The 19,980-nt window shown below is 40.8% G+C and overlaps 1 protein-coding gene across 3 annotated transcripts in view; it reads left to right on the top strand.

Moving 5' to 3' along the window:
* Window positions 1-19,980, top strand: part of GLRA2 (glycine receptor alpha 2) — a 154,390-nt gene that overhangs the window by 23,846 nt on the left and 110,564 nt on the right. For all 3 annotated transcript variants that reach the window (XM_033947534.1, XM_033947535.1, XM_033947536.1), the window contains one exon: window positions 7,839-7,906. In XM_033947534.1, the coding sequence (XP_033803425.1) occupies window positions 7,839-7,906 (68 nt within the window). The remainder of the gene's footprint in view (window positions 1-7,838; window positions 7,907-19,980) is intronic.

Below are 19,980 nucleotides of genomic sequence, written 5' to 3'. Positions count from 1 at the left end.
AAGTGGGGCCTCACCAATGACCTGTACAGGGGCATCAACACCTTCTTCCTTCTACTGACTACGCCTCTCTTTATACAGCCCAGAATCCTTCTGGCAGCAGCCACTGCCTTGTCACACTGTTTTTTCGCCTTTAGATCTTCGGACACTATCACCCCAATGTCCCTCTCCCCGTCCGTGCATATCAGCTTCTCTCCTCCCAGCATATACGGTTCCTTCCTATTATTACTCCCCAAATGCATTACTCTGCATTTCTTTGCATTGAATTTTAGTTGCCAGGCATTAGACCATTCCTCTAACTTTTGCAGATCCTTTTTCATATTTTCCACTCCCTCTACGGTGTCTACTCTGTTACAAATTTTGGTATCATCTGCAAAAAGGCACACTTTTCCTTCTAACCCTTCAGCAATGTCACTTACATACATATTGAACAGGATTGGCCCCAGCACCGAACCCTGAGGGACTCCACTAGTCACCTTTCCTTCCTTCGAGTGACTTCCATTAACCACCACCCTCTGGCGTCTGTCCGACAGCCAGTTTCTGACCCAGTTCACCACTTTGGGTCCTAACTTCAGCCCTTCAAGTTTGTTCAACAGCCTCCTATGAGGAACTGTATCAAAGGCTTTGCTGAAATCCAAGTAAATTACATCTAGCATATGTCCTCGATCCAGCTCTCTGGTCACCCAATCAAAAAATTCAATCAGGTTCGTTTGGCACGATTTACCTTTTGTAAAGCCATGTTGCCTCGGATCCTGTAACCCATTAGATTCAAGAAAATATACTATCCTATCTTTCAGCAACACTTCCATTATTTTTCCAACAACTGAAGTGAGGCTCACCGGCCTGTAGTTTCCTGCTTCATCCTTGTGACCACTTTTATGAATAGGGACCACATCCGCTCTCCTCCAATCCCCAGGAATCACTCCCGTCTCCAGAGATTTGTTGAACAAGTCTTTAATAGGACTCGCCAGAACCTCTCTGAGTTCCCTTAGTATCCTGGGATGGATCCCGTCTGGTCCCATCGCTTTGTCCACCTTCAGTTTTTCAAGTTGCTCATAAACACCCTCCTCCGTGAACGGCGCAGAATCTACTCCATTTTCTCGTGTAACTTTGCCGGACAATCTCGGTCCTTCTCTAGGATTTTCTTCTGTGAACACAGAACAGAAGTATTTGTTTAGCACATTTGCTTTCTCCTCATCACTCTCCACATATTTGTTCCCAGCATCTTTTAGCCTAGCAATTCCATTTTTTATCTTCCTCCTTTCACTAATATATCTGAAAAATTTTTATCTCCCTTTTTTACATTTTTAGCCATTTGTTCTTCCGCCTGTGCCTTCGCCAAACGTATTTCTCTCTTGGCTTCTTTCAATTTCACCCTGTAGTCCTTTCTGCTCTCCTCTTCTTGGGTTTTTTTATATTTCATGAACGCCAACTCTTTCGCCTTTATTTTCTCATCCACTAGGTTGGAGAACCATATCGGCTTCCTTTTTCTCTTGTTTTTATTGATTTTCTTCACATAAAGGTCAGTAGCCATTTTTATCGCTCCTTTCAGCTTAGACCACTGTCTTTCCACTTCTCTTATGTCCTCCCATCCTAACAGCTCTTTCTTCAGGTACTTTCCCATTGCATTAAAGTCCGTACGTTTGAAATCTAGGACTTTAAGTATCGTGCGGCCGCTCTCCACTTTAGCCGTTATATCAAACCAAACCGTTTGATGATCGCTACTACCCAGGTGAGCACCCACTCGAACATTAGAGATACTCTCTCCATTTGTGAGGACCAGATCCAATATCGCTTTTTCCCTTGTGGGTTCCGTCACCATTTGTCTGAGCAGAGCCTCTTGAAAGGCATCCACAATCTCCCTACTTCTTTCCGATTCCGCAGACGGAACATTCCAGTCCGCATCCGGCAGGTTGAAATCTCCCAACAGCAGAACCTCCTCTTTCCTTCCAAACTTTTGGATATCCACAATCAGATCCTTATCAATTTGCTGCGATTGAGTCGGAGGTCTGTAGACTACACCCACGTAGATAGAAGTTCCATCTTCTCTTTTCAGAGCAATCCATATCGCTTCTTCCTCTCCCCAGGTCCCTTGCATTTCGGTCGCTTGGATATTGATCTTTACATAGAGAGCTACTCCTCCACCTTTATGACCATCTCTGTCCTTCCTAAAAAGATTATATCCCGGTATGTATGCATCCCATCCATGTGATTCACTGAACCATGTCTCTGTGATAGCAACAATATCTAGATCTGCCTCTAATATCAGGGCTTGCAGATCATGAACTTTGTTGCTTAGACTGCGAGCATTTGTGGTCATCGCTTTCCAGCTATTTTTCAGCGATAATCTCCTTTTTCGTATGGATTTTTGTGTCGTTTCACTTTCCGTTGCAATACTAAGAAATGAGTTGCTGATATTGCTTATGTTGCAGCCTTTACTACTATCACATCTTTTCTTTTGCCGGGGGTGGTCTCTATAATTGTCCTTCATACATACACCACCCCCACCTTCTAGTTTAAATGCCTAGAAAAATATTGTCTAAATTTCTCTGCAAGGTTTCTTTTTCCTGCTGTAGTAATATGTAGCCCATCAGTGCCATATAGCTTCTTGTCCTTCCATGTATTTCCCCATCCTCCTATGTACCTGAAGCCTTCTTGATGACACCAGGCTCTGAGCCATCTATTAAAGTCCTCTGTGTTTTTCATTCTTTGCTCTCCTTTTCCATATGCAGGCAGTATTTCAGAAAAAGCTAAAGTTTTTACAAAAGGTTTCACGCCCTCACCAAGCTCCCGAAAAGCTTTCTGTGCTGCAAGTGTGGAGTTGTTGGCCAGGTCATTTGTTCCCAGATGGATAACAACATCAGTGTTAAAATCCTTAGTTTCTTCCTTAATTATAGTCAGTATTTGCCTGGAACTCCTGGTAGCTGAGGATCCTGGAAGACATTTCACTATTTTGGTCTCCTCGCCCTGTGTTCCAAGGTTAATGCCTCTGATGATGGAATCCCCCAACAGTAATAGTTTTCTGTTTTTGGCTTTTTTATTTGTAGCTGCTAACATGCTTGCACCAGTTATGCACATAAATGTCTAGAATACTAACATATACTGACATCATTTATACCTATTTGCATATCTCTGAGAATGCATGGATTGCAGGTAGGTGTACACATAGGCAAAGTGGGGCACAATTTCCATACATGGCTTATAGAATAATATGAAAACAAAGCATTTTTTTTGCTACTTCAGCTTGTCTGCGGTGTTCTTTGCTCACATGTTTAAAGACAATAGACTGTTTTCAGTCCAATTCTTTATATGTGAGTTTGCAAACCATTGGACCCCTGAGGAAGGCGTGTTCACCGAAACACGTACCGTGTAGGGGCCGGTTGGATTTTTATCACCATGTTTTTTAGCATTTTACTTTTTAAATAGAATTTTCATGGTTTTATATGTCAGTGTTTAATAAATTATCTCCAGAACATCTGTATCCACAGTTTTTGTTTTTGTTTTCATCGGTGGATTGTTTTCACTGTGGATCATCGGGTCTCCCCATTTTTCTTTGTTATAGAATAATATAAGTTATGCATGTATCTCTGGAACAAAGCAACTTCCTCCTTTTATGAAGGAGAATAGCGATTGTGATGATTTAGCACATGCAGCATTAGCTACCAGTGGAGGCTCGTGTTTTGTTTAAGTTGGGTTGTCTTTGTTACAAAGTTGTGTATGGTATTGCTCCCATCTATATGGGCTGGGAGATTCCTTATAGCATCCCATAAATATAGGAGAGAATCACACGCTTTGTTTAATTTTCCATTTGCTCAAGGATGTAAGAGCAAGAAATCTCTGGAACATACACTAGCATTTCAGGCTGCTCTTTATGACAGGGAATTTAGACCACTGCTGCGTACTGCTTGTTCCTATAAACACTTTAGAACTCAATTGAAAACTTATCTTTTTTTCAAAATATTTGGCGAATTAAGTTAAACGATCCCTAGGTTATGCTATTTTTAATCTTTTGTTAGCCGCGTTGAACTTACTGTTATGCGGTTTTTAAGTACGATGTTATGTTATGTTCAGTTGTCTGAGCAAAACCAGATCACATCAAGCGGCACCATGGGGAAAAGATCTAGAACAATTACTCGTGCCTACTACTTATAGGGAATTCAGGAAACGCCTAAAAACACATCTGTTCCTGAAATACTTAGGAAACCAACCTATACAATCTTAGACCTCAACAAACGATCCCAAGATCTATCAATCATTAAGTCTGTATTTTGTTTATTCCATTCAATCTGTAACATTTCTAATCATTGTAAACCACATAGAACTTCACGGTCCTGCGGTATATAAATTGTTATTATTATATGGTCCATATAATGAGTTTTGAAATGTTGTTCTTGCAGTAGCAGTGCCCACCAAGTACTACAAAGGGGTGCTGAAATGTTCTCAGCCCAACCAATCATTTTTTTTCAATTGGCTTTCTCAAATTGAATAATTGGGTTTTGGACTGTAATCTGTAATTTGTATTAATATAATGATTAATTTTTGATAAGGATATATTTTTTAATTGTATGCATTAATTATAGTTGATTAAGATTTAGGGCTCCTTTTACTAAGCTGCGCTAGCGGTTTTAGTGCATGCTACATTGCCATGTGCGCTACATGCTAACACATTCATAGAGCTGGCGTTAGTATTTTTGTGTAGCGCGAGGTTAGCGCACGCTAATCTTTAGCGCACACTAAAAACGCTAGCGCAGCTTAGTAAAAGGAGCCTTTACTGTTTTTATTAGAATTGTTATTATGATGGAGATGTTGATTGCTTGCCACTTTTAAAAGGAAAAAATAATTTTTTTAAAATTTTTTGCTTTTACTCTTTTCTATCCTATTTTTAAATGGAGTTCCTTTCTTATTGAGTATGTATTATATTGTAGACCACTTGGATCCTTTCTTAGGCTGTTATGAGGTATAGAAAGTTTTTAACAAACATAAACAACTTCCAAAATTCTGAGCATTATTTTGCCACTGTAGCTGAAAAGAGTGTTATCTTATTTTGTTACGAGCCAATTTGTAGATACAAATTCCTATGTTTTTGACACTGTTTCAGATCACTGTTTCAGAACCATATCCACATCATTCTCTTTTCAGCACCCCCTCGTAGATTCAATAAATGACACTCAAATTTGGATGCTGTAAAAAATTATCACCAAGCGCTATTCTTTAAACAGTGCTCCAAGTTGGGCATCATTTATAGAATAGTTCTTAGGGCTAGATGCACTAAAGTCAACTTTAGCGACAATTGCTTTTACCAACCTGATTCACAAACGGTTCACTGTGTGTTTTTCCCCTCGATTGCGCATTTTCCGATCTGGCCATGCAAATTAGCTAAAACCCCATGCAAAATAGCCAAGCGATTGATGCACTAACATTGCTTGGCTATGCAAAAAAAAAAAAAAAAAAAAACCCAAACCAGGGGTTTTAGCTATCAGAAAATAACGACTGGTTTTTTTCCCTTTTTTTTCAATGACACATATATTTTGCATTTGTTACTCATGCAAAATATCTATACCATTAAAAAAAAAAGAGAAAAGTCTCCCACTGCCAATGATGACCCTCCCCAATGAATCCCGATGAATGCAGCACCGGGAATCCCCCTCCTTAATTGTCAGGAGGGATGCTCACTACCTCCTCCCCCCCATCTCCCCATGAGAGAATATTGGCAGGAGGGATACCCATTCCCTCCTGCCCATGAGGGCCCCCAATCCATCCCCTACACTCTCCCCTTCCTCCCCCCTAAAATGCAAGAGGGATAGCCACCCCCTCCTGCCACCGGATGCTTCCCTGAACCCCACCTCCACTATCTGACCCCCCCCCCCTTCATACCTTTGGTAAACATTGGGAGCTGGAAGGAAGCACAGTTCCTCCAAGTCTGAGGCTTGCTCATCCAAAATGATGGGACCTTCCCCTCCCCAGTGCACTTTAGGGAGGGATCTTAGGCATCTGAGCCAATCAGGGCTTTAGGCTCCTCCCTCTGTATCCCATGTGATGCATAAGGAGGGACCTAAGGTCTGACATCTCAGCAAATCAGGACCTTAGCCCTCCATGCATCACATGGGATACAGAGGGAGGAGCATAAGGCTCCTCCATGCAAATCATTTACATGCAAACTTGGTAGCGCATCGATCGCTGGTCCACAATCAGCCAGAGAATTGGCCAACAGTGATCCAGTCGTATTACAGACTGACTTTAGTGCATCTAGCCCCTAGTGATGGAATTCATTCATTTATACCATGTAAAACCAGGTGCAAATCTCAGGGCAAGTTGGGTGCAGATCCCCCGAATTCTATAACACTGTGTGCATTTTAAGGTAACGACGCTAACCCACCCATGTCTTTCCCATCGTTTTGCCTCCTTTTCAGATCCACATGAAAGCACTTGGGTGCTATTTTATAACAGGGTGCGTAAGTGAAATTTGCTAGTTTGGGGCCACTGCAGTCCTGCTCCCATTATAATGCTTTTCTGCATCATAAAATCAGTGTGAAAATAGCACATAATACTAGGTGCCATATATAGAGTTGCCTAGTAAAGTTGCTGTGATCACATGATAGCACAAATTTTCCTAACGTAGAGATGGCTATGGTGGAAGGCGGGAGCAGAGCCAAGGCGAATATTGCAACTGTTGTTAGGGCATCCCCTTAACTTCAGTTGATTTTCTCTGACCAATGTTGATGTATGCACAGGGGAGGAAATGGTACTGTTTGTTTAAAAATGAAGGTAGTATAAAGAAATAAAACAAACAAAAAAAACCCCAAAGGAAATAAAGCGATGCCTTTTTTATTGGACTAACTCAATGAATTTTATGATGAGCTTTCGAAGGTAACCATTCTTCTTCAGATCTTTGTTTTATTTCTTTATACCACTTTGGAAAGTGGACTAACACGGTCACCACACCATTTCACTTTAAAAATGAAGAGAATGACTTCCACAATACCTTTTGGGATATGAGATGTGATATTTCTTTCACATTAATGTGAATTAAAGAATGACACAGGGACAAATTTGTTCCCGCCAGGATCTATCTCCATCCCCATCCCATCCCCGCGAGTTCTGGCTCTGTTCCTGTTCCATCCCTGCAAACTCTGCCCTCATCTGTACAAGCCTCAAACACTTTAAAATCATGACAGTTCAAGGCATGTTGCTAAGTAAAATACTAATTTTAAACTGTTTTCCAAACTGCTTAGCAAAATAGCTAATTTTCCTGCTGAAAGCATGGCTATGTTGCAAAATTCTCTGGTCTTTCTCTTAACCCCAATTTTCCTAATGCCTGTGATCACTGTTCAACAATAAGCATGTTGTATGCCAGTTCAAATGCTATACATTGCCTTGGTTGTCATGTTTCAACGCCAGTAGACTCTGTCAAATACATGCTGTTATTTTTGCTGTGCATTTATCATTTTCTTGAAGCAGGATGTGCACTAGACAAACAAGTCTGATTTATTTTTTGATTTATTTGGCCCAATTAGAGGATATATTTGGTTTATTTTACACATTCATTTGAATCAAATGATCTTTAGCATATGTTAAAAACTTTATAACACATGCTAATCAATTCATGTGTGTTAATTTGTAGGCTGGACATACTTTAATTTAGTGTGCAAGGCATTTCAATGAACCGAATGCATGCTAATGAATGCACATCCCAATGAAACGCACAAGCTTTGACATCATAGCTGTGAAGCACCTTGCAAAACTTCTTAAACATGTTCTATAATCAATCTGTAGATGATAATTGATGGAGCCAATGTATTTTACTTCTGGATGTATTGCAACATTTTTATTGCATTCCACAGGTCCTCCAGTAAACGTTACATGCAATATTTTTATCAACAGTTTTGGATCAATCACAGAAACTACAATGGTAAGTGCAGCAATGCCAGTGTGGCAAGACAAAGCAATTACTTAATGTATGTCATCAGCACAACTTATCGATTTTGCTTTTTCTATGTATTATTCAACTTACAGGTAGTGTTCTATCTAAGCTGAGGAGGAGTCCTTCACCTACAGTCCTGCCAGTAGGGGGTGCTGTTTCATTAGCACATTTTTTATAGTGAGGGTAGGACTTCAGAGAACCTGCCTGTCCCTAGTAGAGCTATACCTGAATATTATATCTGAATGCAAATATTAAATACAAATAATGAGCATTGGGCTTCAGCATAACAGATAATAAAAGATGCAACATGTAAACAGAGGACAAGTGGTTATTGCAATAGGATTTAATACAGTAAAGTCACAGATTGTTCATGCTCAAATGTATATCACTATTTGGATGAATATCAATAATGTATTTGGGGAAGAATCAAATCAAATATGAATATGAATATGTGACTTAAAAACACAGTATTGAATCACACCACCCTCCCCGGAGAACTCCCTCTCAGCTTAGAGGGAACAGTGCTTACTGACTTGCAACATTTTAGTTCAATAGCAGAAATTACAATGGTGAGTGGAGTTAATCATTGAAGCCATCTTGAAACAGAATTGAATGTGTTGTAGAAAAGAGCTACATTTTAGGGGGTTATGTAGCTATATAATATGGCGCTGAAAGCATTTATGGGTATAATCTGGGTAAATTGTCTCTATTTTTGGATTAAACATACTGGCCTATAGATCAGAAAAGACTGGAAGCTTAAGCACCTCATAGGAAGGAACTGGCTAATATTTAAAGGCACTTATGTGGTTTGCATGTTGTGTTACTTGCAAAAATATTGGCCAGTGGAATATTCAGTGGATAATGCTGCCAAATATTCCCTGTTACCACCTTGGCATTATCAAGACAGTGCCACAATGATCCATGGAGAGAGTTGGAGGTTGTATGTTTAGTTGAGATTTCCAGATCACTTCACAAGATAACTAACTGGACAAAGTAAGCACAGAAAAAAAGTCTTTGCTATCATTGTCTGCTTAGCTATGCATTCAATGGTCTGAATGCCACCATTAACCAGATAATTCTGTTGGTAAGCACATAGCATAAGAACATAAGAATTGCCATACTGGGATAGAAGTAACTAGCTAGATCCCAAGTAGTGAAACAGATTTTATGCTGCTTATTTTAGGAATAAGCAGTGAATTTCCCTAAGCCATCTTGGCCTATAGACTTCTCTTTTAGGAAATTATCCAAACCTTTTTCGAACCCTGCTAAGTTACCTGATTATAAATAAATAATTATTATTATCTAGTAGGAGAGCAATAGCTTTTATATCACTGATTCAACACCATTCGATATAGATTAAGGAGACTATTATTTCCATAAGGGTGATTTGGGATCCCAAATTATCATTCATTCTTTAAATCTCAAAGGTAGTTAAAAAAAATTTTAATGGAAGATTAAATCTATGAAGCATTTTTTGAACAAGAGAGCTAATGGTCAAATGAATTTTAGTTTCAGTTTGGTATTTGGTAGTGAAACGACCAAAATCTGGGTTTGGGTTTTGGCTAAAAATATTTATGTATTTTCAGCTAAAACAGCCTCCTCCCAATGATCACTCCTAGCTCCCCTTGATTACTCACACCCAACACTGGTAGGCCCTGGTAGTAAATCCCGGTAGTGTAGAGGCCTCTTTGGGGGCAGAAATGAACCCCACTTCTTCCAGCCCCATACCGCTGTTCTGCATGCAAGACTGCCACGGGAGGTCTTGGCAGTCATTTTGTGGTTGAAACCAGCACAGGAAGGTGTCAGACAGAGGGGATGGAGTGGGGTGTAATCACAAGGGGTCTTTTTTGGTCCCTTTTATGTTTTCCTCACATGCTTTTCTATATATATTGTAGTTCACTCCTTTTCCCACACTCTCATGTTACGTCCTAACACAATTTTGATTTTCTTTTGTCTTATGGCTATTTTAATATTTTATGTAAACCGCTTAGACATCCTTTTGATAGGTGGAATAACAAATTTGAATGAAACCTGGGTAATTTCATTTATGATTTTCATTTCTGCCAAAGCCAAGTGGCAGTAACCAAAACTTCTGGGATCACTTGGGCTCTTAAGAGAGAAATTAATGTACTGCTCCATGCTTTAGTTATGGCACAAAGGGCTCCTTTTACTAAGGTACGCTAGCATTTTTAGTGCACGCACGAAATTACCATACGCTACACCGCAGGATATGCTTCTATTCCGCGCGTTAAGGCCCTAACGCACCTTAGTAAAAGGAGCCCAAAGTGATTTTTGTAATTCTCTGATGCTGGGATGTCTTTTTAACCAACAAAATTGCTTACAGTTGATTCAAAATACAGCAATTAGGCTCCTTTATGATGCCAAGATTCAGGAGCCAGTCATCCCTTTCTTGAAGAATCAACATTGTTACTAGTTGTGTCATGGATTAGATATAAAATCCTAGTTCTGACCCAGCAAATATATTATATTGGAGCCCCTCAATATTTGCATTTTATACTTATTCTGTACCAACCTGCCTAGAAGCTCTGATTCTCTAAGGTCAATTAAATGAGGGGCCGCTGAAAAGTTCTCAGCCCAACCAACAAAGTTGGGGCAGTCTCCATCAAGGGCTATACACATGGAGGGACTTAATCAAAAGAAATGTCTAAGTCCGTTTTGGGCCTAAGTCGCAAGTCGCCCAAAGTCGGACATGGGAAAAGGTCCATTTTTGAAAAATACGTCCAACATATATTTTTTTTAAAAAAATCGTCCAACTGTATGTCTATCCGTCTGATCGTCCAGACCACTAAGTCGTCCATCTTTATACCCCATTTTCATCCAAAAATTCATCCAAGTCACAAACGCCTAGAAAAAGACCTTTTGGACGAGGGAGGGCCCAGAAAAGTGATGGACTGGAGACCCAGATATGGCACCAGAGTAGTGGGGTACCTTACAGGGCACTGCTGTGAACTTCACAAAAAGGGTACCCCATAAACATCTCACTACAACTCCCAAAACACCCCCAGAACCTACTAAACCCACCTATGTACAAAAGGGTTTTGGGGGTTTTCTGGGGTGCACATTTTTCACCATGAATGCACTGATTAGAATGGCTTATTGGCCTGGGTCCTCCTCTCCATGGTTCACTAACCCACCCCCAAGACCACTTAAGCCACCTCTGTGCAGCTCTACTAGGCTTTCCTATGCCAGGCTGCCAGGTGCTGATGTTCTGGAGACAGATATGTAAAGTTGTTATTATGATTTTTATAGGGGGGTCAGTAATCACTGGGGCAGTGTTTGGGGGTTTGTACTTTGTGACTGCAGTGGTTATCTGGTCACTTTGGATACCTTCTGTGGACTTAGACCTGGTTTTAGATGGCCTAAGTCACAACCAGGGCCGGATTTTCCTATAGGCTAACTAGGCTTCAGCCTAGGGCCTCAAGATCAAGAGGGGCCTACATTCAAATTGTTAGCAAAATTAAAATTACACTATTCTAAAAACAGTGAACACTAAAACACTGAACTATATATGGTGCTGAGAATAAATGCCCAAATAAGTGTTCTCGACTTTTTTTTATTTATATATCACAGTAATGATGTATTTTATTATCTCTCATGTAATTTACAAACTTAAAAATGGGAGGTAAAAGGGCCTCATAAGTGGAATAGCCTAGGGCCTCTTTTCATCTAAATCCGGCCCTGGTCACAATGTCCAAGTTCCGTCTTGGCAGTGTTGTAAAACTTTCGGTTATACATGCAGTACGACTAAGTCTAGGACGGCCCACGGCCCACCCAAATCCTGCCCTCGACACTCCTCCTGAAACACCCCTTTTAGCTCTGGTCGTTCAGCAGCACTGTGAAAGCCTAGGTCATTTTTAAATACCTCTAGAACCCGGTTCGATTATCGGCACTTGTACGACTTGTGTTACTGATCGTCCAAATGCTGATATAGGCAGGATTTTAAACATTTTTCTGTTTCGATTATGAGCCCCTCAGTCCAGTGATTTTCCACTTTTCATTTTCCATTGGCGAAATATGGAACAAAAAAAAAAGTGGAAAATTGCTGGAGACTGCCCCAACTTTGTTGGTTGGGCTGAGAACTTTTTAGTGGCCCTTTTACTAAGGCACGTTAACTATGGACGCCTTAGCATTTAGCGTGTGCTAAATCGATTAACGCACGCTAAATCGGTTAGCGCGCCTTAGTAAAAGGACCCCATAGTTATTTATGTTTAAGCCTATGTTTATTAGGATTTATAGACCGCACTTTGCTACAACATCAATGCAGGTTACAAAAACGTATAAAAGGAAAAGAACATTATTATAATAAGTAAAAGTATGAAATTAAAATAGAACCACTTTCAGTAAAGAAGCTCCTGCTATATGAAACTCTCGGTACCAAGGTTTAACAAGGCCTTTAAATGTGATTGTTAGACCATTTTTGATTAATTGATTCTATTATGATTCTTATGGGTCAGCCCAGGATGGTTAATTTTCTTAATTACTCCCACCCAACACTGGTAGGCCTTGGTAGTAAGCCCCGGTAGTGTAGAGGCCTCTTTGGGGGGCAGAAATGAACCCCACTTGTTCCAAGCCCATACCACTGTTCTGCATGCAAGACTGCCACAGGAGATTTTGGCAGTCATTTGAGGGAGAGACTGGGGTGTAATCACAAAGGGGAGGGGGGAGGGTCCCTTTTATGTTGGTTATATTAATTATTTTGCAATTTACATTCCCTGCCCTTGTGTTTCTTTTGTACTGTACTGTATTGTATTGTATTTTATGTGAGATTTTTTTTGGTTTTCTGTAATTGTATTATATTTTAAACCTTACTGATATATCTTGGATTGAAAGGCAGTATAACAAATTTTGGACAGCTTTTATCAAGCTGCGCTAGGAATTCTATGAGCACTGGAGCATTTGCTGCTCTAAAAACCTCTGGGCATTTTACTTACAGTCAGAGCTAGGGACATCCAATATTTATGTACTATGTATCAATGATTCAGAAAATTAAATAAGACTCAGTTGCAATACATTGAAAAGTGGCTGACCATGAAAAAGTAAACATAGAAACATAGAATATGATGGCAGAAAAGGGCTGTAACCCATCAAGTCTGCCCATGCTAATGACCCACTGCACTGTTCTTATATCATACATAACATGATCATTAATTTTTTCATCAAAAGGGGACATCTATTAATTGTCAGTCCTGCCCCCAATCCCGCCTTAGCCCTGCCCCAATCCCGCCCCCAATTTCTTCCATTCATGTACACATAATATCTTATTAATTCATAATGGTAACCATAAAATTTTAAAAAAAACTACAAAGCACTCTATACGCAGAGAAAATGTTAATTATCATTTATATTTGGGGGTTTTCAAAGATGTCAAAGCAGATGACTTTAAACTTTGCAATGTCACCTCAGTAACTATAGAAAAATAGACAAATATAGTGCAAAATATAGACAGCAGATATAAATTCTCAAAACTGACACATTTTGATCACTAAATTGAAAATAAAATCATTTTTCCTACCTTTGCTGTCTGGTGATTTCATGAGTCTCTGGTTGCATTTCCTTCCTACCGTGTATCCTTTCATTTCATTCTTTCTACACTCAGGCCCAACAATTGTCCCTTTCTATTCCCTCCCTCCTTCCTTCCTATGTCCTTAGTGCCCCCAGTGCCTCCTTCCCATGTTCTTAGTGCCCCCAGTGCCTCCTTCCCATGTCTTTAGAGTCCCCAGTACCTCCTTCTCATGTCTTTAGTGCCCCCAGTGCCTCCTTCCCGTGTCCTTAGTGCCCCCAGTGCCTCCTTCCTATGTCTTTAGTGCCCCCAGAGCCTCTGCCCTGTGTCCTTAGTGCTCCCAGTGCTTCCTTCCTATGTCATGCCTTCCAGCCTTTGTCCCACCCCCTCCCCCGAAGCCAGCCAGCCTGCCTACCTCCTTCCCTCCCTCCAGTGCATGATTAAAACCCCACCACCACCCGTGTACCGCCACTACCTGCCAGCCTCCCTCCTTCCCTCCCTGCCACTCCGATTCAAAGCCCGGTCCGCTGCTGCTGCTTCTTACCTTCTTCTTGATGTCAATTCTGACGTCAGAGAGGAAGTTCCAGGCCAGCCAGGCAGCGATTGGCTGGCTCGGAACTTCCTCTCCGACGTCAAAATTGACGTCGGGAAGAAGGCAAGAAGCAGCGGCGGTGGACCGGGCTTTGAATCGGCGCAGCAGGGAGGGAAAGCGATCACCTGTCCCGGTGTCCCCGCGCACAGCTTCGGGATGCTGTCCCTGAAAACAGGACATTTTGGTGTCCTGAAGCGGTGGGTCGGGACAATGGGACAGTCAGTCCGACAATGAGATTGTCCCGTTGAAAATGGGATGTTTGGTCACCTTAATCATACATGAACAGCAGGCTGCTTTCAGCCAGCCCTGGTTCTTCCCTCTGCTGCAATTTCCTATCAGTAGGACGCAGCAGAAGGAAGACCCAAGCAGGCCAAAATCAGCCTACTGTGCATTCTGTTGCTACTGGCAAGCAAGGCAATGTTTAGAAGGTCATGAGGGAAGGAGGAGGGAGGGAGAGAGAGAGAGAGAAGAGGGAGCAATGCCGGATTAGGGATTTGAGAGAGGAAAGAAAAGTTGAACCGAGAGAGGACAGAAAGTTTGGGCCAGGTGAGGCACTGGTGGTATCTCCAGCACTCTGGGCCAGAGCCTCACCTGGTTCAATGGTTGAACCTGCCCTGATGCTGAGTATTGGGGGGGGAATCAAGTAATTTTTGTCACTTATGTGTCATAAGCACAGAAAAGGCATAAAGAGTGAGTGAATGCAGCAAAACAAGCTGGGGAGGGGTGAGAAAGTATTGGGGAAAGTGTTTTTCCTGTGTTTATCTAATGAGCACATTTCTATTTTTGCAAATGAGGTGTTTTGTCTGCATTTCGCAGTTAAATCCTGAAATCAGAAGCTCTAGTTATGTAATACCTGGTGAGATGCAATCAGTCACTTGGTATCTCCTTCTCTACCTCCTTCCGCCTTTCCTTAGACCGTTCCTCTGCAAAGGAAGATTATGAGATACTACGTAATCAACCTTAGCTGGACTAGGGAGTGGCAGGAACAGATGTCATATACACTGAAGATGCTTCTAACAAAGACAATGCATTTAAACAATTTATACTATTCATTGAGAGTGGCATTTTCGATAGGACCTCTAAGTCTGAGGTTGGACATTTTGGGTAAGATGTCCATAAACCCAGCAGAATAAAATGTCAATTTTCAAAACTGCCAGATGTTTATCTTCTGTTTTTGAAAATGACCTATGTATAAGTTTTGGTCCTTAGGACAACTATCTTTTTTGGCCATTTTTAAAAATAATAATGTCAATATGAAAAACGCACAAAAGTAAGTTTTGTAGATATACCCAACTACCTTGTCTGATCGCAACAGAGGAATCCCCATCAGCTGAGCCGGTGTTGGGAATTTCTGCTGGCTCAACTGATGGGGATTCCCCCTGCCAGGATCAGCTGAGCTGTGGAGCCCTACACCCCTCCCCCCCGACATCGCCCAACATCCTGACATCTCTGGATCCCCCTCGCATCCCCCTAGATCCCCTCATCATCCCCGGACTGACCCCGACATCCTCCCCACATTCCCCAACATTACTGGATCCCCCTCCCACATCCCAGGACCCCAGGACCTGCCAATGATAAATCAGCAGGCAGGAAGCCCACTCTCTCCTGCCTACAGGGCTGTGTGCTGCAAATGACTGGTCTTCCCCCTTCCAATGCATCTTGGGATGCAGTGTGAGGGCCTTAGGCCCTGATTGTTTCAAAATTGCTTCGTGGGAGGGGGGTCCAAGAATGTTGGGGGATGTACTTTATAGTATTCTGCAAGGGTTACCATGTGGCTCCAGAAAAAGAAGGACAGATTGAAACATCCAGATTTACTTCTATTGCTTTCAATGGTAATAAAACCTGGATGTCTCAATCTGACCTTTTTCTGGAGCCACATGGTAACCCTTGCAGAATACTATAAGTTACATGCAGTACTTGCCACTCTCAGGCATTCATATTTACACCTGCCATTGATGAGCGCACCTGCATTTATGTACACCAATGCAGGTTTATGCTAGCATTCTACAATAGGATCTGAGCACCAGAATGTCTTTATAAAATAGGTAATCCCTGAACAACATTGGAATGCCTTCAGGGGGAGCCCAGTTATAGAAATGTCACCTAAGATCAGTGTGTCACAAACTTTTTTAGCTCCGGCACATTAAACGGAGCAAATATTTTTCATGGCACATTATAATTGATATTATACCACAGTAAATGTTTTCCAGTGTGAGCAGAATCTTCCACCTGCTGCTTGTGCCACCTGTGGCTCCCTTCTGATGTCACATCCTGATCCCATGACAGGAAGTGACATCAGAAAGGAGCAGAGGCTGGCCTGAGCAGCAGGTGGAAGATGCTGCTTTTGCTGGCAAATATTTACACGTTTCAAATTTATTAAAATTTGTTATCCCGCCTTATCTGTAATAATTATAAAAAGCAGGGAACAAATAAACATCAAATACATTACATCAAAGAGACATTAAGAGACAAACTTTCTTGACTGACATGACTAACTAGAACATAACAAACTGGTACAAGAGGAAAAAAGGGAAGAACTACAAACAATGATAGGAAAGGAAAAAAAAACCCCAAAGGAGTAGGGAAATGGAAAATTAAAACCCAATACAGGATACTGAAAAGTTTGAATCATTCTTAAAAGGACGGTTATATTCCAAAAGCATCTTTGAAGTGCACAGTTTTTAAGCTAGACTTAAATTTATCTATGATAGTAATCTCATGTAAATAATTTGGGGCTGAGTTCCAGAGAGATGGGGCGGTGACTGAGAAGATAGTATTTATTTCTCATGAAATTGACATGACTTAAGGATGGGATTACAAGTAAGTTTTGATTGGATGATCATAGAGTACGGTTAACGGAGTAAGGTATAAGAAGTCTACAGTATTAATGAATTCTGGGAGCCCTGTTTGTTTAGTTTTAAATGTCAACAACATGATTTTATAGGTAATGCAATGTTCAATTGGAAGCCAATATGCTCTGATCAGAAGGGGAGTGACATGGTCAAATTTTTTAGCGTTGAAAATAATTTTAACAGCCGTATTTTGGATTATTTGCAGACGTCTAATCTCTTTCTTTGTGATTCCCTTATAAAGGGCATTGCCATAGTCTAAACAGGAAATGACTAAGGAATGAATAAGAGTGTTGAGGGAGGCGTGATCCAGTAACTTAGCAAGTGATTGTATCATGCGCAGACAATAAAAGCATTTATGTACAACTGAACTGATGTGGTCATGGAAGGAGAGTTTCTCATCGAGAGTAATATCCAAGAGCTTGATAGTTCTAACAGACTCGATAATGGTGGACTTAATTTTGATTGAAGAAGGTAAAGTTAAACCATTTTTAACAGGGAAGATCATAGCTTTTGTTTTGTTTATGTTGAGGGACAGCATATTGGAACTGAGCCAGTTATTAATTTTTTCAAATTTTTGAGTAATGATTTAAATGTCATTGGGTTTATTCAGATTAATTGGATGTATTAATTGTATGTCATCAGCATATGGAAAAATGGAAAAACCAATGGACTGAACTAAGGTAATCAGAGGAGCCAGAAAGATATTAAAAAGAAGAGGAGAAAGACTAGAACCCTGTGGAATACCAAAACTATTTGGAAATGTAGCAGAGGAAGACCCATTGAATGACACTTTGGACGAGCGATCTGCAAAATATGAATTAAACCACTCAAGTACCTGATCTGAAATGCCAATTTCTTGAAGTCGGTTGAGTAATAGTTGATGATCAATAGTATCAAAGGCTGAAGAGAGATCTAATGAGATGAGGACTACCGAGTTATTTTGGTCTAGTTGATATATGATGTTAGTAACTAACCCAATAAGTGAAAACTCAGTGGAGTGGTGTTTTCGGAAACCTGTTTGGTTTTGATGCAGAACGTTGGTGTTTTCCATATAGTCGGAGAGTTGGCAGAACACAACCCTTTCAGTGATTTTTGCTAAAAAGGGGAGATTTGAGATAGGGTGATAATTTGAGGTACACCAGGGGGGAAAAGGGGGAGGAGAGGCTCCGGCACCAGTGGTGACAGACTCTTGCATACACAACATACACATCATCTATTCTAGTGTATATTTATTTTATGAATCATTTATTTTGAAGGGAAATTTAAAAATAAATTCTGGAATCTCTTGTGGAACACCTGGAATCTCTTTGTGACACACCATTGTGCCGTGGCACACAGTTTGCAAGACACGATTAAGATTCTAATGACACTGAAATTTATCCTATATAATAAAACCTTACCGGCGCATGCGCTTTTGAAACAGCGTGATCCCTGCCTTTGAAATGATGTATTCCTCTGGATTAAAGATAAACTAAGGCTCTATTTCTAAAGGTACCATCATCAGATTTCTACTGAGCATCCTGGGACTGTCTGCCAAGTCTCTTCCCTGAAGAAGCCCTTTCTGGAAACGTCAATCGCTCCTCCTAAACTTACTTGCTCCACTTCATCACTGACGCTGAAACCGTGGATTGAAGACAAAGTTTTATTTTATTTTTCTTTCCTGCTTATGATTTATCTTTAATCTTATCTATTGTTTTGCCTTTTGTCTTTGTTTTGTTCTATTTCTATCATTTAAATTTCTCCAGAATTCTACTGTTCAACGGCTCCCCCTTCTGCTTCTATTCCTTTCTCTCCTCTCTTCTACCTTCCAAAGTATTTAGATCAATGCTGTCTTGTTAAAATGTTTATTTTATTTTTATTTTTCCTCTAACTCTACTTTTCACTTCTCTATTACCCTCCAGGTACTTTAGTTAGATTGTGAGCCTTCGGGACAGTAAGGGAATTTTTCAAGTACCTTTCTTATTTCTAATCTTAATGTATATTTTCTGTAAACCGCTTAGAACCTAACGGATGTAGCGGTATATAAGAAATAAATTACATTACATTACATTTACAATTTGTTCTGGTTAATCAAATCCTACTTTAAGAATTAATTGAAAAACTTCCTGGGTCATAAAGTTACAATGGGGTCCTACAGATGAAACAAAGAAAGAATATGAAGAATGATTTAGCCTCTATTAGCAATCAGTACCCTTTGATTATTTTTAAAATGTATGTGGGTAGGAAACAGAAAGAGCTTGAGGAAGGTGTTTTCATGTGCTTTAGAATTCATTGTTCCTGTGTTGCTTATAGCACACAGAGCTTATGGCAGCTATAAAAAGATCTAAATGTCCAATGCTGAGATGTCATGAGCTGTTGCTAACAAATCCCTGAGATCTCATTCCATGTACCTAAATATCCATAAGAACATAAGAATTGCCGCTGCTGGGTGAGCCCGATGGTCCATCGTGCCCAGCAGTCTGCTCACACGGCGGCCCTTAGGTCAAAGACCAGTGCCCTAACTGAGTCTAGCCTTACCTGCGTACGTTCTGGTTCAGCAGGAACTTGTCTAACTTTGTCTTGAATCCCTGGCCGGTGTTTTCCCCTATAACAGCCTCCAGAAGAATGTTCCAGGTTCAGTGTTCATTAATGCACTTGTTAGAAAAAGCTGAGCACAGGACCCAAGATGGCATCTTGATAAAACATATCTGCTCTTTCTCTGAGGAACCTGTTTGGTTGTTTTGGCCCATTTTGCTCGATGGAAGTATGGGCAAAAGGAAAGGGAAAATCTGAGCTGGTCCCACTGCAGCCACATCTACCCCTGCCATGAAACAGACCACTTATGAGGATTTTCAGGATCCTAAGGTTTCCAGCACATGTGCTCTTTCTGCTAGTTCAGCAAAAGAGTTCGTTGGTAACAGTGAAGAGGGGGCCACTCTGAGCCCTGTCGATAGAATGACATCTCAGCGACCCGGAGCAGCTTCTACGGTGGAGAAGCAGTATTGAAGCTCCATGGGAATTGTGTTTAATTCTGCTTTGCCGGTAGGATCCCCTCTTGCAATTTCCTCCCCTTGTGGAATAGAGCCTTCAAGAAATGTAGAACATTCTACTGCTTCAG

The sequence above is a fragment of the Geotrypetes seraphini genome, chromosome 6, assembly GCF_902459505.1.
Source record: "Geotrypetes seraphini chromosome 6, aGeoSer1.1, whole genome shotgun sequence".
Taxonomy (NCBI): Eukaryota; Metazoa; Chordata; class Amphibia; order Gymnophiona; family Dermophiidae; genus Geotrypetes; species Geotrypetes seraphini.
Note: the sequence above shows the minus strand (reverse complement) of the source record. Positions and strands in the feature narration are given on the sequence as shown.